Raw genomic sequence first — 16,623 nt, forward strand, 5'->3', positions numbered from 1 at the left:
GGGCACGAACAGCACCTCCAGCTGCCCACAGTGCCTGTGCAGGGCAGGACCTCCCCAGGGCAAACCAGGACATTCTCATGGGATCAGTGATTGATACCTGATCTGCGCCAGGTAGGAATTCCAGCAAGAACCTTCCCGGTCTGTCCTGCCTAGCAGCATGGCCTGATTCCCATCTTCCAGGCTCCACAGCCCAAGCTGGCATGAGGGTTGGGATCATGGAGGACCCCATGCCCAGGCTAAAGCCAGGTGCTGTGGAACCCCACTGCCCAGGGCTGCAATCCTGTTTGGATGGGTAAATGTTTCCAGACCCCTGGCAACAGGACCTGCCATTTACCCATCAAGGTAAATCCCCTTCCACCCTCACCCCCACCTGATGTCAGCTCCACAGACATTTCTATTAAGGAAGAAAAAAAGAAACTGGGAGCGTTTGCACATCTGATGTAAACTGATTTAAACTCACAGTTTACCCACATTTACATAATGTTTGCTGATTAATAAATTAGGCACTTAGGAAATCAGGGGTAGCTCCATGTGAATCATTCTGCTCCATAAACAGCAGAGCCACGGACACTGCTTCACCCGCAGAGCAGCTCAGCACCCCTGAGCGTGGCCACGTCCCCAGCCCTGCTGGGCAGCAGAGTCGGGGGGGGGGTCCTGAGAGGTCCCCCAGACCAGTTCCTCTGCCACTCTGGGGCTGGAGCTGCACAGCAAAGCAGAACTGGTGCTTGGGTCCTGCCCCAGCCAGCCCTGACCTGCCCCTGAGGGACGTGAAGCAGTGGGTCATGATATCCAGGACTTCCAAAATCAATGGAAAGTGGATTTGTCCTCCATTCAGCTCTGTGGGGTTGTGGTTGGATGACAATGACATGCCAGGCAGCCACTCTGAGGTCAGCTCTGGTGGGTCCCTGCCACACTTTCCGGTGCATCCTCTCCCCTCTGCAGACACATCCCTCCAGTGCCCCCTGCCCCAGACCCCCCTGCCCCAGACCCTCCTGCCCCAGACCCCCCTCCCAGCCAGGCCAGCCCCTCCACACCTGATATCATCCTCGTTGGCAAAGATGATGACAGCCCGTGCGTGGGAGGTCTCCAGGAGGCGCCGGATGATCTTGTCAAACTCTCCCGGCTTGGGCTCCCTCGGGATCTTGACGGACTGGGCCACACAGACCCCCCCTGCAGCAGAGAGAGCCCTGGCACTGAGACAGCCTGGCAGTTCCCACCTCCCCAGGACAGCCCACCTTCCCAGGGCTCCAGTGTCAAGCACCAGCCCCTCCCCAGCCCAGGATTTGCAAAGGGTTCTGCAGGAGGAATGGTCAAACTTTGGCAAAACCAGCCCGTGGGAAGAGCAGATGAGCCCTTCGCCCCCAGACAGCAGCCAGGCCCTGCAGAGGGTTTTATTCCCATCCCTGCAGCACCGGCTGAGCTCCAGCCCAGCTTTCCAAGGGGCCATTGCAAAAACAGGTAATTAAAATTAAAAGAGGTATGGGGGAAGTTGGCAATTGGAAGAGCCCACACACACTGCTGTGGGCTCCCAGTCTCCAGCTTTGGAAAGCCAGAGCCCTCCTGCTCCTGCATTTCTGCAGATGCCAATAAAGAGAGAGATGAGAGAGAAAATTAAACATTGTGGGACCTTCTGGATGTAATTGATGGTCTTCATTTGCATAGTAAATGACACGGCTGATGCCTCCTGCCACTAAAAGATCCCAGATTAAGCAAAGGTCGGCATAATTAGCACTTGGGGCAGGGAGAGATTCCCAGTGCAAGGCCCTGGAGAGGAGCAGGGCAGGATGGGATGGAGACAGCTCCAGGAGGGTTTGCTCCCACCATGGGGCGGCAGGAGGGAGCAAACCCTCCCTTTCAGCCAAGAACTGAGAGCAGCAGCTCTGCTGGGTGCTGAGCAGGAGGCAAGGGTGGGCACAGCAGCCCCAGCCTGCACCCATGGGCTGCAGCTTCTCAGGGGGCTTCTGGGGGTTTTTCTCCTATGGAAAGAAATTGGACCAATTTGCTGTTTGTTTCCCATATGGGGAGCCAGATGGATGGAGAGGAGGGAGTTGGATAAACAGACACCCGGACAGACAGAGCAGCCAGGCGCGACGGGCAGCATCAGGCAGTGCCAGCAGGACAGGAATGTCCCTGCCTGGGGACACTCACCCGGTCACTGCTGCGCCCGACCAGGCCAGGGGGTCAGGGCACACTGCCAGGGGCCACCACGCAGCTTAATTACAGTTTCCATGGCAATAAATGGAGAAAATCCAACAAAAGCAGCAGTTTGCAAACACAAGAACCTTCCAAAAGCCTCGGTGCAGTCGGGCAGGAGCGCACACACGTGGCAGCTCAGGGCTGGCACAGGAACACCCCTGAGTGCCACCGGGCACCAACACTGCAGGGCTCCCATGCTGCATGTGCTCAGCTCTGGGCACAGTGAGAACAGGAGGGCACAGACATGATGCACATCCCACTGTGACATTCACCCCTGAACACGTGTGCATTTGTGAGTGTGCGATGCAGGGACATGGGGGCCCTTCCCAGCACAACCAGAGCAAACCAGCTTCAAGACTTCCCTGAGACAACAACGAGGAGGGGACACAGGAGATGGGCCCGTAAATAAACAAGAAAAGAGATTAAATCGATGGCAATTCAGACATGACCATGTTACTCAGCTCCTCCACTGAATCAAACTAACAAGGAATGCAGCTCCTCCAGGCAAGACCCTGCAGGGCCTGGAAGCCCCTTGCTCCTGCAGCACGTGCTGCAATATTGTTTAATGTTTTTATCTTTGTAATTAATGAAGTGTTACTAATGAAAAGAAAGAGGTCCAGGGGGTTGAGGAGCAGGGGCACTGTAATTAATGAAAAGTTACTAATGAAAAGAAAGAGGTCCACGGAGTCGAGGAGCAGTGGCTGGGGTGGGCAGAGCTGTGTGTTTTGGGGAGCCCCGTCTCTCAGAACCTGCATCATTCCCAGCCCCTGGCACGGCAGTGGAAGGGGTTTGCCAAGTGATGCTCCCACTGTCTTCACACAAAAATCCATTTAGTCAAAACACTCCTCTAAAGCAAGAAATCAAAGTGAGGAGGTGGCGGCAATGGGGAGGAGGCACAAGGTGTGACTCCAGAAGGCAGCAGGTGAGGGATGGGGACCCCTCTCTATCCCCAGACAAAGAGGAGAAGGAACAGAGGTGAAAGCCTTCAGGAGGGGGGTAACATCCCACAAACTGCTGCTGCTCAGTCAGGTGCTGGGTTGGAGGATGCTCAGTCAGGGTCCTGTGCACGCTGCTGCACACAGACCACGGCACAGGACACGGCACCTGCGGCCAGAAACAGCCTCCAAACCCAACCTGAGCCCATTTCCAAACTTGCCCTTCAAACACTGCCTGCACCATCCTCAGGCATATGGCTGTGTCCCTGCCAGCAGCATCACCCCTGGCCCAGTGGGATCTCCCCAGAGCCCCAGGGACTCCTCCTCGTGCCACTGGGGTAATTCTGTTGTCAAACACAGGCCAGGGTTTAATCTGCACCATTAGGGCTCAGTGGGAGCAAAGCGTTGTGGGTTTCTCTCCTGACTGCAGGTGGCTAATTAGCTCTGCTGCAAGGCACGTGCACCAGCACTCAGAGCGTTCTGCCAGGGCTCCCACAGAGCCAGAGGCTGCCAAGCATGGGGCGAGCAGGGACCTGGGTAAGAGTCTGACCCAGCTGTGCTGGGAACAACAGCGTGCATGTTCCCCCATCACAAGGTACACCCTGGGCAGCCCTGGGCATCCCGAGGAGGGATCAGCCCCTGCACTGCCCGACAGCACCAGCCTTCTGTGAGCACACCAGCACAGCTCCCCTGCCCACCCCTGGCTCCTGTCCTAACCCCAGCCCTCCACAGGAGATTCCCAAGCCCAGAGCCTTAACTGGGAGCAGTGGCCTGTTCTCCTGCCTCAGGGCTCATTATTCTTGTCACTTCAAAGCTTCCAGGAACCAACTCATTAAAGGAGAAGTCACTAAGGATACCACTCTGTGTCCTTACTGAGGCAAGGCTCCCACACATGGTGAGACCAATATGCTGTGGTCAAACCTTCTGCCTTAAGATCTGGAAGTGGCTTTTTTGGGGCGACATCCTGGTGCATCAACCAAAAGTAATGAACCCAGCTAAAACCAGAAAGAGACAGCCAGGGATGTCACATGGGGATGAGCAAATGCAACACAAATATACAACAGCCTCTTAACTAAAAATACAGAAAATTCAGTGAAGGATAAAACAATAGAGGGAGAAACGACAGTAAAATTGATCCAGACACATGACTAAGGAATCCTGTGTTGGGCTGGAAATATTCTCCCCTTCACAAGGCCAGCAGTGCACGTTCCAACACACGGCACAAGGCACAGCACTCACCAGCTCTGTTCCGTAAATGCCAATCCAATTCCTCAGCTCTGAGAGGAGACATCAACAACCCAGAGCCAAAGGGCTGCAGACAGGTCTGTCCAACCACCCAAATGGTGCCAGGGGTCAGGGGCATGGGGAGATGCTGGATAGAAGGGCTGGAGGTGAGGACACCTTGATGCTGGCCCTGCTGTGCACCTTGGTGCCCAGTGGAAATCCAGCTGACACCCACAGCCTATGCAGGATGTTTTTGGGGAGCAGGATGCTTTGGGGGAGCACTTAACACACTCAAAAATGGCTGAAGAATACTCATGCTTTGCAGAGTTAACAGCTCTCCAATTCTGGCACCCAAAACCCCAGCATTCTAGTGAATAAGGACTCTCCAGCCACCAGTGCAGTCACCAGCCATCACCAGGGGCCAACAGCATCATTGCCAGAGTAACTGCAATATGGATGGAGATATAAAGATAAATAAACAAAGATGTAACAGCCACACAGGTCAGTCTGTCGTGGTAGCTCAGGGCCAGCCCCAGCTGCAAGAATAACCCATCTCCAGGGTGAGTTTCTTCCCTCCGTTCTCATTGGAGATGGGTTTGTGCCTCCAGCAGAAACGCTTTGCACGGCGAAGCTTCAACGTGAGGCTTTGCTAAAAATTGAAACTGAAGGTCAAGTTGATAATGCATCAGAAAGCAAACAGCTTGAGTGCGAGCTGCTAACGACAGCAATGAGCATTATTGCCTGATGGAAATAAAACCCGACTGGAAGGCTCAGGCTTGGCATGAGAAATGAAGCAGAGCGCTGTGGGCATGAGAGTGGGGAGATGCTCACCCTGAGCCAGAACCCCCTGGGCAGAGCCAGCGTGGGCTCTGCTGGGGCCGGGCAGGGCTGGGGCTGGAACAGGCTGTTCCCCCAGCATAAACACCCCCACACAGATAATCCCCACTGCTTGACCAACAGCTGGTGAGCCCCTGGCACAGGCCAGATCCTCCCTCAGCTGACAGCCCTCTCCATCCCTCTGACAGGCTGGAGGGCCTGGAAGCAGTGATAAATCACAGGACCCTTTAGGCTGCCAGAGAAATGCAACTGAGAGCCAAACATATCCAACCCAGCTATTACTGAGGAGATGAATCCCTCACCCCTTCCCAGTGGATCTGGGCTGGTGGAAAGGTGTTTGGTATCAGCACAGCCCTTTGCACAGTGGAAGACAGAGAGATGAAATGGGCACAGCCTGGCTCTTCCTCCAGACTGGCAGCTGCCACCACAGAGGGCAGGGCAGGGCTGAGCAGGCTTCAAATACAAGAAATACAGGGAAAAAATTAAAAAAAAAAAAAGAAAAAGCATGTTCTTGGTCCAACCTCACCATTACTCACTGTGGATCTTCTTCCATGGGCAAAGCAGTGAGGCCAACCCACTGCACTGGTTCCCATGGGAGATGCTCCAGAGAGCAGATCAGGGCAGGTCAAAGCCCACCCAGGGCCCTGTGCTCAGGCTGGCACACGACAGCTCTTACAAATATCCAAGTTCCTGCAGCACATCAAGGATGCAGCGTCACCACTGGCACCTCACGCCACTGTTACACTGCAGTCACCGTGGAATTATGCTTTTTGATAACTAAATTATCACTAATGCACATAATCGTTGAGTTATGTGGATACACAAATTACAGGACTCTCTCAGCCCTGGATTAACACGCAGCGTTTCAGCTCCATGTACGCTCCTTTACTCTGCAATTACACTGTCAGATCGTTAACATCTGGTTACAGGAGATCGTGGTAACCACAGGTATCTCAGAGAAGTGCTCATGCTGCAGTGGGACCACAAGGCACAACCACTGCTCCTTAGTGGTGCTTAATGGAGGAGGAGTGTGGGTTTGAATCGTGCCTGTGCTGCTGGCCACGTGGAGCCCAGCACCCAGACCCCAGAGGGGCTGCAGCCATGGCTGGGGCAGCAGAGCATCCTCCAGCTGCTCCCCCAGACCTGCCAGGCACCACACACACCCAACAGCCCCTCTGCACCTGCAGATCCACACACCCCCTGCAGCGACTACTCCAGAGCATCCCCACGAGCTCCTTCTTGGAAAACCAGAGCCCCGTGAAAATATTCCGCTTTTCAAGTGAAAATCCTGAAGAGCAGCTCCCAGGCTGGATCCCCAGATGGGTTTCTCTGCATACTAAAAGCACAGCCGGTTCCAGGGCCAGGGCGCGCACGCAGGACGGAATTAACGCTGTTCCTATTTATAGGGCTTTGATTAGGAGCTCGTCACCTGAAGTTTTTATTCCTTTTATCCATTTCTAAGGCCGTAACACAGTTTGACTGGCTCCAGCTAGCCTGGTGTCCCACCGACTATGCCAGAACCTAATGTGCCATTCAGACACACTTAAGCCAGTAACAGGCAGCAGCCTGAGCACCGCAGGGTTTTAACTGCCTCAGAAAACACCCCTTAGCTCCCGTCTCACCCCATGCACGTGACACAGCGGAGATGAAGTGATGCTGGAGCCAGGAGGGACCCCAGTGCTGTGCCAGCCCCTCCAGGGGGTCTCAGGGCAGCTCCGAGCTCACAGTAAGAGCACCCACAGCAACAATTCCCTCCTCACCCATCCTGGCTGCTCCAGGGTTGATTCTCAGGCACCCACAAGGTCCCCCACTGCTCCCAAGGCTGCTAATCCCCACTAAACATCCCAGAGCTCCTGTCAGCAAAACGCTTTCTGGCTTCAGACAAATCCTTCCAAAGAGTTTTGCTGAGCACAGACTTTCTGCCTGTCCAAAGCCCATAGACAAATTAAAGCACCTGCCTTCAGGGATAATTCCACTAAAACTGGGCAATGCACACGGTGGTGCCAACTTTATTTTCTGTTTAAACATGGGAGTATTTGTAAAAGTCTTTCCTTCTGGAAGACGCCCAGTGCCATGGCTCAGATGCAGAGAGAAGGGGCCAGACCAGCTTGGAAGAACTGACGTCTCCTGGGGAGCAGGGAATGAGATCTCAAGATGCTTCCCAAAAGCAGCCTGCCCTGCAGAGTGAAGCCCAGTACTGCTGGTCGCAACCCTTGCTGGAAAGCTTGAATCCTTCCTGGCCACCCCACTGTCCTTGCAATCAGCAGAGCAGCCCCAAAACACACCCTGCTTCAGGGTCATCCCCCAAAACACACCATGCACCCCAGTTCATCGCCCCAAACACATCCCAGCTCAGCCCAAGGAGCTCAGTCAGACATGTCCCTCCATCCCATCCACTGCCTTTTCTCCTCCTCCAACCACAGCTGCTCCTGCCGCAGGAAAAACCCACTCACCATCCTCCCTGGACTTCTGGATGAAGGCCTCCACACCGCTTTCACCGTAGCTGCCCTCAGAAGCCAAGGTGGAGACATAATTCCACTTAAGGGCTTTGACAATGTCCACCATGGCCTGGGCCTGGTACGTGTCCGACGGGACGACGCGGGAGAAGAAGTCGTAGCGGCTGTTGTCGCTCAGGTCCGGTGCCGTGGAGGCGTAGCTGATCTGGGGGATCTGGGGTGCAGGAGGGAAAGGCAAAGCATCAGGGCAAGCAGGGGATCTCCCCATGCCTTGCCCTTGAGCCCAAAGCCCTGATCTGAGGGAGAGGGAGGTGGGAATGGAGGAAGACCATGGGTCAGGTGGAGCATGTGCCACCAGATGGGCATGGGGGGCTCCTGGAGACATCGGGACTTGGCTCCACCTGCATCTCAGGGACCCCAGAGGGGTTTCCCAAGCATTGGATGTGTCCAGCGTGGGAGAGACCAAAGAGAAAACTCGACTTCTGCCCTGCCCAGCACTGCCAAAATCTCCCTTTGGCTTCCTGCCCCAGGAAGGACAGATCCAACCCCCCCCTGCCCCCACCCCGCCAGGTCCTGCCCACCCGAGCCATAAATAAGCCCTTTAAACTAACCAGATCCTCTGCACCTTTCACAGCACATTGGGATGATTTAGCATTGCAGGATCAGGCAATGTTTAACACTTACACAGCACTTTCCATCTCCAAAACACACCACACATCCTCATTTATCACAAAGATGGAAAACGCTTATTAAATTATCAAGCCCAGGTTCTCATCACCAGCCTGAAGCTCCCTACCAAAGACATCCCAAGTACCCACCCTGGAGCTGGTGCATCCCAGGGAAGGCTCTGCCCACCCACCACCCTCTCACCTTTTTCCAAGTGCTGCTTTACTGCAGAACAGAGCAAAAAGAGCAGGAACACCCCAGGGCATCACTGACCCCAAACCACCCCGTGCCTCAGGGGCAAGCGGGTGCAGAGCAAGGATCCCCAGCTCCTACAGGACTCTCCTCTACTGTTCCCTCTGATCCACTTTAGGAATAATTCAGTAATTGCAGCTGCCAGAACCACAGGGGACTGCAAGGGATCCCAGTGATCCTCCAGGCTGAGCAGACACCTGGATACCCATATCAGCTCAGGCTGCTTCAGGTGTCTCTCCCAATAACCCTCCCCAACAAGCAGTCAGCCAGTTCCCAGCAGCAGAGACACCCTGGTGGGTTTGGAGGGGCCAGGAGAAGCTTTGGGGTCTATGAGAATCCTAATTTGTGTTCTAAGATCCAGCCACCTTCCTGGGAGCCTGGCTGGGGAGTGAGTGGCATCCCAAGGATGAGGAGATGTGCACCAGGACCATCCCACAGATCCTCCTGGGTCTGCCCACCCCAGGACCCACTCTATCCTCCTCCACTCCTGCATCTCCCAGTTCCTCCTTTGTTTCTCTGTTATTTCCCCTCTCCCACTCCTGCCTCTCTCTCTATTAAATGTGATTCTGGTGTTACAAACCCATGACTCCACCTGAATGCTAAAAGGCCCCTGGAAAGGAGCAGCCACCCTTCTACCTGCCTGCGAAACAGGAGATGAAAAAAACAGAGAGATGGAGAAGGAGTGGGAGAGGGAGAGGAAGGAATCTTTATCAAGGCACAAATAGGATTACTCCCTGTGACAATCTGCTTTGTGCTCCGTTCCGAGGGGCTCTGATCTGCTCGTTGGGGATCTGTGACTGGAGCCGGTGCATGAGACTCGATTAAAATTCTGCTCAGCAGGTGAGGAGCTCGCCTGGCAATCACTCATGGGGGGACACGGGGGGGCTGCCTGAGCCGGTCCCTCGCCTCCTCCCACCACCCTGCAGGGCACACATGGGCTCAGCATGGAGGCACTGCCTGCAGGGTGCCCACGGAACCAGGGCACGGGAAGCAGCAGTGCCCACATCAAAGCGATTTGGGGGCAGGGATGCAATCCTGCCCCTCCAGGGGGTCCTTTCCCAACGATTTTTCCCCTGCAAAGTGTTTTGGTTTAACCAGATTCCTGCCTCCTCCACAGGGTGCTGGTGATAGAGCCTTCCCAGCTATTCCCCACCCCATCCCATCCAGGCTCAGACGGCCTGGGATTAACCTCTGGCCTGCCCATCCTGCTCCAACCTCAGCTGGAAAACAAAGCCCAGAAAATACCTGTTGATCCACAGGCTACAAACTGGAAACTGTATTTTTAATAAACAAAAGGAAAGAGCTTTTTTCTCTTGCTCCTCTGCCTTGAATGAAAGTGAAAATAAAATACCAGTTCCCAAATGACTGTTTCATAGATTTCTTCTGCCTTTTCCCCCTCTGCCTTTTTGATAGTCCAACTCCTGGCACCAGCTATTTTCTCAGATAAAAGACAAAAGTCCTTTTAGGTCCATAAAAGCAAAATGCAGGCAGGGAATCCAAGGTTCTTAGAAAGAAGGATGCAGTGAGAAGGGGGAGCTGGAAATATATCTCAGCTGCATATTTGGCCACTGGTCCCTTGCCTGGCTCATCTCCAGCCTGGAATAAACACCAGGTTGAGGAAATCAGAGGGACCAGCTCTCTTAACACTCCAAGACTTCCTTGTGGGTCAGAGTGGGGAGTAACCCCAGGACAGAGGGTAAAACTTCCTTCCTCTTATTTTGAACCAAAAACCAGAATCAGCATCATCCAGAAGCACCCTCAGCCTGAAGAAATGTCCCCTGGGGTTTGGGGTGTTATCCTGCTCCCCCAGCTTCCTGGGTCAATGGACTGGTGTGACTGACTTCCAGGGCACTGGAAAAACCAGATTTTGTACCCATCATTAGCACCAGTCATTAACACAGCTCAGGAGCTGCTGTGGCATTTTCATTGGTGAGGGACAGAATCCCCCCAGACTGGAGAGAAGGTAGCAATTTCAGCACATCCCAGCTAAGGCTTAAACCACTGATCTGAACATCAGCCTGAGCAGCCAGGAGGGAAGGAGCCCCAAACAAATGGGGCCATGCAAAGTCAGAGCTGGGCACACTTGTCAGGAGTGCCCCATGAGCAGGGGCTCCTGCACCAGCCCCCCATTCCAGAAACAGGGTCGGAAACAGCTAATTGCCTACCCATAATTATTAATTTCATGCATATCTTATGCAAACGTCTGGTTCACCGACAAGATGGAATTGATTTAATTAGAATTTCCATCATCAAGCCATTTGGATGGCAGCTTTTAATTAGGGAGAGCGTAAAGCACCGCAGGGGCTGGAACAGCGAGGGGCTGAGCAGGGCTGGGCGGGCACTGGCGCTGATGCAGAGTGAGCTGCAGCCCCGTCCTGCTGCCCCCTCCCCAGGCACAGGGTCAGCCCCAGGTCCAGCCCTCAGCATCACCCTGGAGAGCAGCAATGCAAAAATAAAGCACTGGGAAGTGCAGGAGGTGCAGGGGAATGCTGCCCTTCAGCATCCTCCCTGACAGACCTGCCAGCCCCTGCCTTTGGCCTCCCACTCCTCCTCACTGAGCTGTGCCCAGGGCTGCAGGGCCAGGGCAGCCCAGGGGAGCCAGGCAGCTGCAATTTGTTTAAATAAACCCAGGGAAGAGCAAGGACCTGAAGTGGCAGGAGCAGGTGATTAATCAGAGTGTCCCCTGGCCAGCTGCCACCTTCCCCACTTCGTGAAGGTTATTCACCCACTAAGTGGGGAAGCCTGTGCCGAATGCAGCACTGCTCCATCCCATCACCCCCAAAGCCTGGGGACACCCCAACACGGCCCAGGGGGCTCAGCACCAGGGGCTGATCCAGCTCTGCACACCCCAGCCCCAGGCAGCACAACCCCATGTGCCTGCAGGTGCCAGGTGCCCGTGGCCGTGCGGCGCACACCGCGGGCAGCGCCAGGCTCAGGTGAATTATTCATCTTGTACACCACCCTGTGCTAAACAGAGCGGCTGCACTGAGAAAACAAGAGACTCAAAGTGCTTGGCACGTGTCAAGCCCATCCTCTGGCCGAGGATGCTCCTCACCCTGGCTGAGCGCTTGGGCTCCATCCTGTCACAGCTCCTTCTGGATGGGGATGAAGAAAATGGATGCAGAAATGCACCCCAGGCCCTGACACGGCTTTCTGGAGATCACACTTGCAGGAGACAGACCCGGCTTCTGTCACACCATCCCCGCTGTGCTGGTTCAGGAAACAGTGGGTAGAGCTGGGGCTGCAAACCAGCAGTGAGAGGTGGGAAGGAGCTGGAACGTGCCAGTGCGCTCTGGCAGTGACGCCAGAGAGATTCTATCGCACAGAGAGCACGGATCTGGGGGAAGGACCTTCTGCAGGCAGAGCAACGAGGAGTGATGAAACCAGCTTGGACAGAGGACGCCGCATCTGCAAGTTGTTCCACTGATGTACAGCTTTAATTAGGCAGCAGCAGCTAACGAAGGACCTGTTATTTATTTATGTAGCACAGGAGTGACAAAAGCCCTGGTAGGGAGGGGCAAGACTGGCCTAGCAGGGAGGGCTGGGGGCTGTGCAGGAGGGAGCAGGGATGGAGCAGGGAGCAGTGCACAGGAGGGAGTGTGGGATGTGGAAAGGGACCACGGCAGGGACAGCATCACCGAGACAGGAACAGCCAACCCTGCTGCGTGTATGCTCACTGGGGAGAACAGGCTGCTCCAGGCTCCCGGGATAAAACCAGTGGGATGGTGTACCCTCCCAGCCAGGACTCTGCAGGACTTGTGTCTTCTCCTCACCTTGTTGGACTTTCTAATTGATTCTGTGCCTGCCGTGCTCACTAGACATACTGCAGCCCCCTCCACATGTGGTGCAGCCCTCCCAGAGAACCCTTTCAGCAATTCAGAAACCAGAGCACTCAGAGGGCACTTTAAACACCAGCGCAGTGCCCGCAGTGAGGGGGCATCGGGGGCGGGTCCTCCTGTTCCAGCTCCCAGCACTTCACACCAGTGTCCCTGTTCTGAGGGAGTGCTGAGGGGGACAGAACTGGCACAGCAACACGGGCCCAAGCAGGAGCAGAACTCCAGCAAGTGCCATTCCCCGGAGGATGGACAGAGGCAGCTGCCCGTGCCCTGGGCAGCAGACACTTTGCTGACCCTCGGAATGGAGTCACCAGTGCTTAAGGGTCAGTGGCAGTGCCAAATGGAAGTCGCCTTATTTTCATTTTCAGCATATCCCTGCCATTAAACCAGAATTTGAATAACAAAGAGCAGCAGCAGCGCTCGGGTCATGGAAGGGGCAGAGCCCGCAGAATCCTCAGCCCCTGCCTGCTGCAGGAACGTGGCTGTGCTCAGACAGGTGGGGAAGATCCCCAGCCCATGGGAATGAGGGTGTCCCTGTGCTGGGAACCACTGGGAGTGCACAGACTCAGCACCTGCTCAGCCCCACACCAGGACTTGCTGCTGTCTAGAAGGGGCTGAGCTTACCCTTATTCTCCCCTCCCAAGGGGTTTTGAGGTCTCCATCCTCTCTCTACCTGCCTGTCTGCCCATCTGCATTTCCTCCCTTCCTGTTGGAATGGAATCAGCTCTGGATTAAAGCTCTTGGAGCTCAAGATGTACGACCATCAGCACCAATGCCTGGCTGCACAGCTGGGGCAGGGTGGCACCTGAGCTTGGGGGCATCCTTCTTACACAGGTCACAGCTCTTTGCCCAAGGATCAAAACTGCAGAAAGGCAAGAAAAAAAAAGAAGCCAAGAACCTAAAAAGACTGTAGGTACCTTCGACTCCTCCAACTGTCACTCTCCTGCCTCCTTCTCCACTGCCTGCCTGCCTCCTCCTCTCCAGAGCAAGCACTCAATCTTTTTTGTCTCAGCAAATAGCTTTTAAGTTCCTCCCACTCCCTCTAATTTATATTATTTTAATTATTGAATAGCCCTCTCACTCGTTGCCTGGAACATTAACACGTTTTTAAAAAAAGGGACCCAGAAAAATCAAACTCCATCAGCGATCTGGTTTTTCTGTCTCCACTAACAGCTTCCAGCCCTCCCAGGAGGGCACCCGGCTCTCAGCACGCCGGTCTGGCTGAGGAAGAGGAGGGGGAAGAGGGAAAGGGAAACAGCACCAATCCTGCAGAGCAGAGGGATTACAGGGTGCTGGGGGGAGGCCAGCCTGGGATGGGGCTTCCAGCGCTGCTGAGGGTACAGAATATTTACATTCCTCCCTCATTCCTGTGGAGGGGCCCTTGTTCACACCCTCCAGCCCACAGGCATGGCTGCAGATAAATAAATACACAGCAAGGGGGAGAGAAATTATCAACTCAGCGCTCCTGCAGCTGGCAAGGAGCAGGAGGGAAAGCTGCCCTCATCCTACCACAGCCTGAGCACCCCTGGGGTTGGTGGGACGGAGCAAGTGCCCCCAGCCTGGCTGATGTGCCACGGGCTGGTCAGAGCAGAGCACCCTGTGAGCCATCTCTGCCTCCTGCCCTGCGGCTGCCCAGCCCTCTGGCTCTGGGGGGACCTCACACCTTGGGATATAACCCACACCCCATATCAAGCACTCCTGTAACTGGTGTCAGGACCCATTCTCAGCCCACCTCCCCACCCAGCCCCTGCCATGAGAGGGGAGCACCAGCATCCCCCTCACCACAAAGCTGGGAGAAGAGATAAAAATCCTCCTGCTGCAAGTGTCATCACTGGAGGGGGGTGGAGGAAGGGATCCCTGGGGACCCGGGGGAGGCAGGAGAAGCATTTTAATGGCACCAGATCGTGCCCACCCCCAGCTGTGGAGGAAGAGGCACGCGTGGAGAAACACTGCCAAAGCCCCCGTGGTGGTTTTGCCCAGGGGTTCTTTAACCCCAGCCAAGCCCTACCTTGAAGAGCCGCAGGATGTTGGCCACCATGATGGAGACGGAGCTGCCCGAGGCGCCGATGACGCCGACCACGCGCTCGGGTTTGGTGATGATGGGGGGCCCTCCGCTGACGCAGCGCACCTCGGTGCTGTCCTTCTCGATGAGGGCCTGCACGAAGGTCAGCGACTGCTCCAGGGCGTGCGTGTCCCGCGAGCAGGTGTCCAGGATGCGGGCACCCAGCGTGATGTTGGGCAGCAGGTCGGGGTCGTTGTTGATGCGGTCCAGGGCGAAAAGCATGGCCTCCAGGCGGTGGATGCCCTTTTCCTTCTTCAGCTCCCCGCAGGCCTTGCCCTCGGTGCCGCGGCCGTGCACGGGGAAGAGCCCCCCGAGCGTGATGTCGCCGTCAATGCGGATGGAGTTCATGTGTGGGTAGCCCTGGCCCTTGGGCTTGGCGGCGCCGCCGGGCGCCCACCCCCAGCTCCAGGCACTCAGGAGGAGGCAGAAGGAGAGATGCTCCATGCAGAAGTGACCCCCACTCATCGCCAAGGCCGTGCTGGGGCAGAGCTCGGGCCGGGAACGCGGCGGCGCTCAGGGGGCCAGGCTGGCACGGGCAGGGGCCAGGCTGGCACGGGCAGGGGCCATGGCTCCGTTGGGATCCCGCTCCGGCACCGTCAGTGGCTCCCGCAGGTGCTGCCGGCCCCAGGGCAGCGGTGGGTGGCCGGGCTGCAAGAGGGTGCCGGGGTTTGCATGGCTACAGCAGGGTGCAGAGACAGCAGTGCAGACACAAGCCCGAGCAAAGCTTTGGGTCCTTCCTCTGGAGACCTTGAAAAGGAGGGGGACAGTGGCAAGAGAGAAAATTAAGCAGGAGCACGAAGAGGACATCGGGTATTCTGGGCTTCTGTCAGGGAGCCCAGCAGAAATTAGCACTGGGGGTTATTGGGATTCACTGGATTTGTCATTCACACCAGTGACTTTGGCTCAGCCGAAACTGAATCTGGGCAGAGGGACTGGTCAGAGCCCCATTCACGCTACACCCCACAGAGCAGGACAGGTCAGTGGCCAGCTGGGGGCTGGAGGGAGGCCCTTGGGACCCCATCTCACCCATCTCCTCTTTAGGGAGCTGTGAAGGTGGGACAGGTCCCAAGATAGTGCTCAGGAGGCAGAAATCACACACACACACCCAGCCCTGGTCCCTGCCTACCAGAGAGCATCCTTCCTCTTTCCCAATGAGTTTTTCAATTGCCTGCCATGAGCCCACAGGCCTTGAGCACCACAAACTGAGCAGGCTCAGCACTGGTCTGTGTCCTCAGCGAGAGCCAGGCACTGCCGAAACCCATTATGGATTATGGAGTCGAGTCACTACCCAAAGCTCTGCGCTCCTGCCGCTCTCCCTCCAGGCCACCGATTCCTGAACCAGCAGCTGCTTCCTCGCAAGCGTCCGTTATCGACAGCTTTCAGCAGCAAATATCGACAGCACCTGAGCTGCCCCTGCCCGAGCAGCACAGCCCCTGCCTCCGTCCCCCCGGGGCAGGCTTTCCCTCGAGCCGTCCTTGCCGCCTTCCAGCAGCCACTGATGGATGCTGAGGACAGCGCATGATTAATGCAGGCACCGAAAGCAGCGCGGAGCCGAGCAGGCAAATGCATTCCCCAGGCAGGACGGGCTGCAACAGCGAGACCAAGGAAACAGCTTAAATTAATCTCAGCTCAAGCACAGAGCCCAGCACCCAAGCCCACGGCTGACAGCCGGATCATCAGCAGCCCCGAGGGCGCTGCCCACTGGAGTCGGCCGTGCCGAGCCCTTTCCGTGGCAGAGCAGGCTCTTGCTCCGCAGCCCCAGCCAGGAGGACCCTGCCTTCAACTCGCCTCCATAAATTATGCACGTCCCTGCCCGCCCCAGCCGCTTGAAGGCCCGTCTCCAAAGCGATTCTGACAGCCGGGGCTTTTAAGGAACCAGAATTACCCGGTGCCGAGCTCTGTGCTTCCAAAGGCAGGAGGCTGGGAATGCTGCAGCTCCTTGCCCGCCCCAGCCTGCCGGGAGAGCCCCCAGGAGCGTGGCCCTGCTCGGATGGGGACCAAGGAGAGGGATCAGCCCTCTTGCATAGTTCTTTCTTCTCTGCAAGAACCACCCCACACATCCCCAGGGGGCACAGAGCAGGGGAATGTGGCTCCTGGCACAGCCTGGAAGCAGGTCATGCTTTACCAGTGCCAAGGAAGCAGATGATGGGGAGACCAAG

General features: G+C 56.1%; 1 protein-coding gene across 1 annotated transcript in view; it reads right to left on the reverse strand.

Moving 5' to 3' along the window:
- GRM4 (glutamate metabotropic receptor 4) overlaps nt 1-14,929 on the reverse strand; it is a 29,093-nt gene extending 14,164 nt beyond the window's left edge. Inside the window, exons 1-3 of the mRNA XM_071578494.1 lie at nt 14,411-14,929; nt 7,646-7,862; nt 1,035-1,170 (exon numbers count right to left, since the gene is read on the reverse strand). Of these exons, the coding sequence (XP_071434595.1) occupies nt 1,035-1,170; nt 7,646-7,862; nt 14,411-14,929 (872 nt within the window). The remainder of the gene's footprint in view (nt 1-1,034; nt 1,171-7,645; nt 7,863-14,410) is intronic.
- Nucleotides 14,930-16,623: the final 1,694 nt, after the last annotated feature.

The sequence above is a fragment of the Pithys albifrons genome, chromosome 28 (assembly GCF_047495875.1).
Source record: "Pithys albifrons albifrons isolate INPA30051 chromosome 28, PitAlb_v1, whole genome shotgun sequence".
Lineage (NCBI taxonomy): Eukaryota > Metazoa > Chordata > Aves > Passeriformes > Thamnophilidae > Pithys > Pithys albifrons.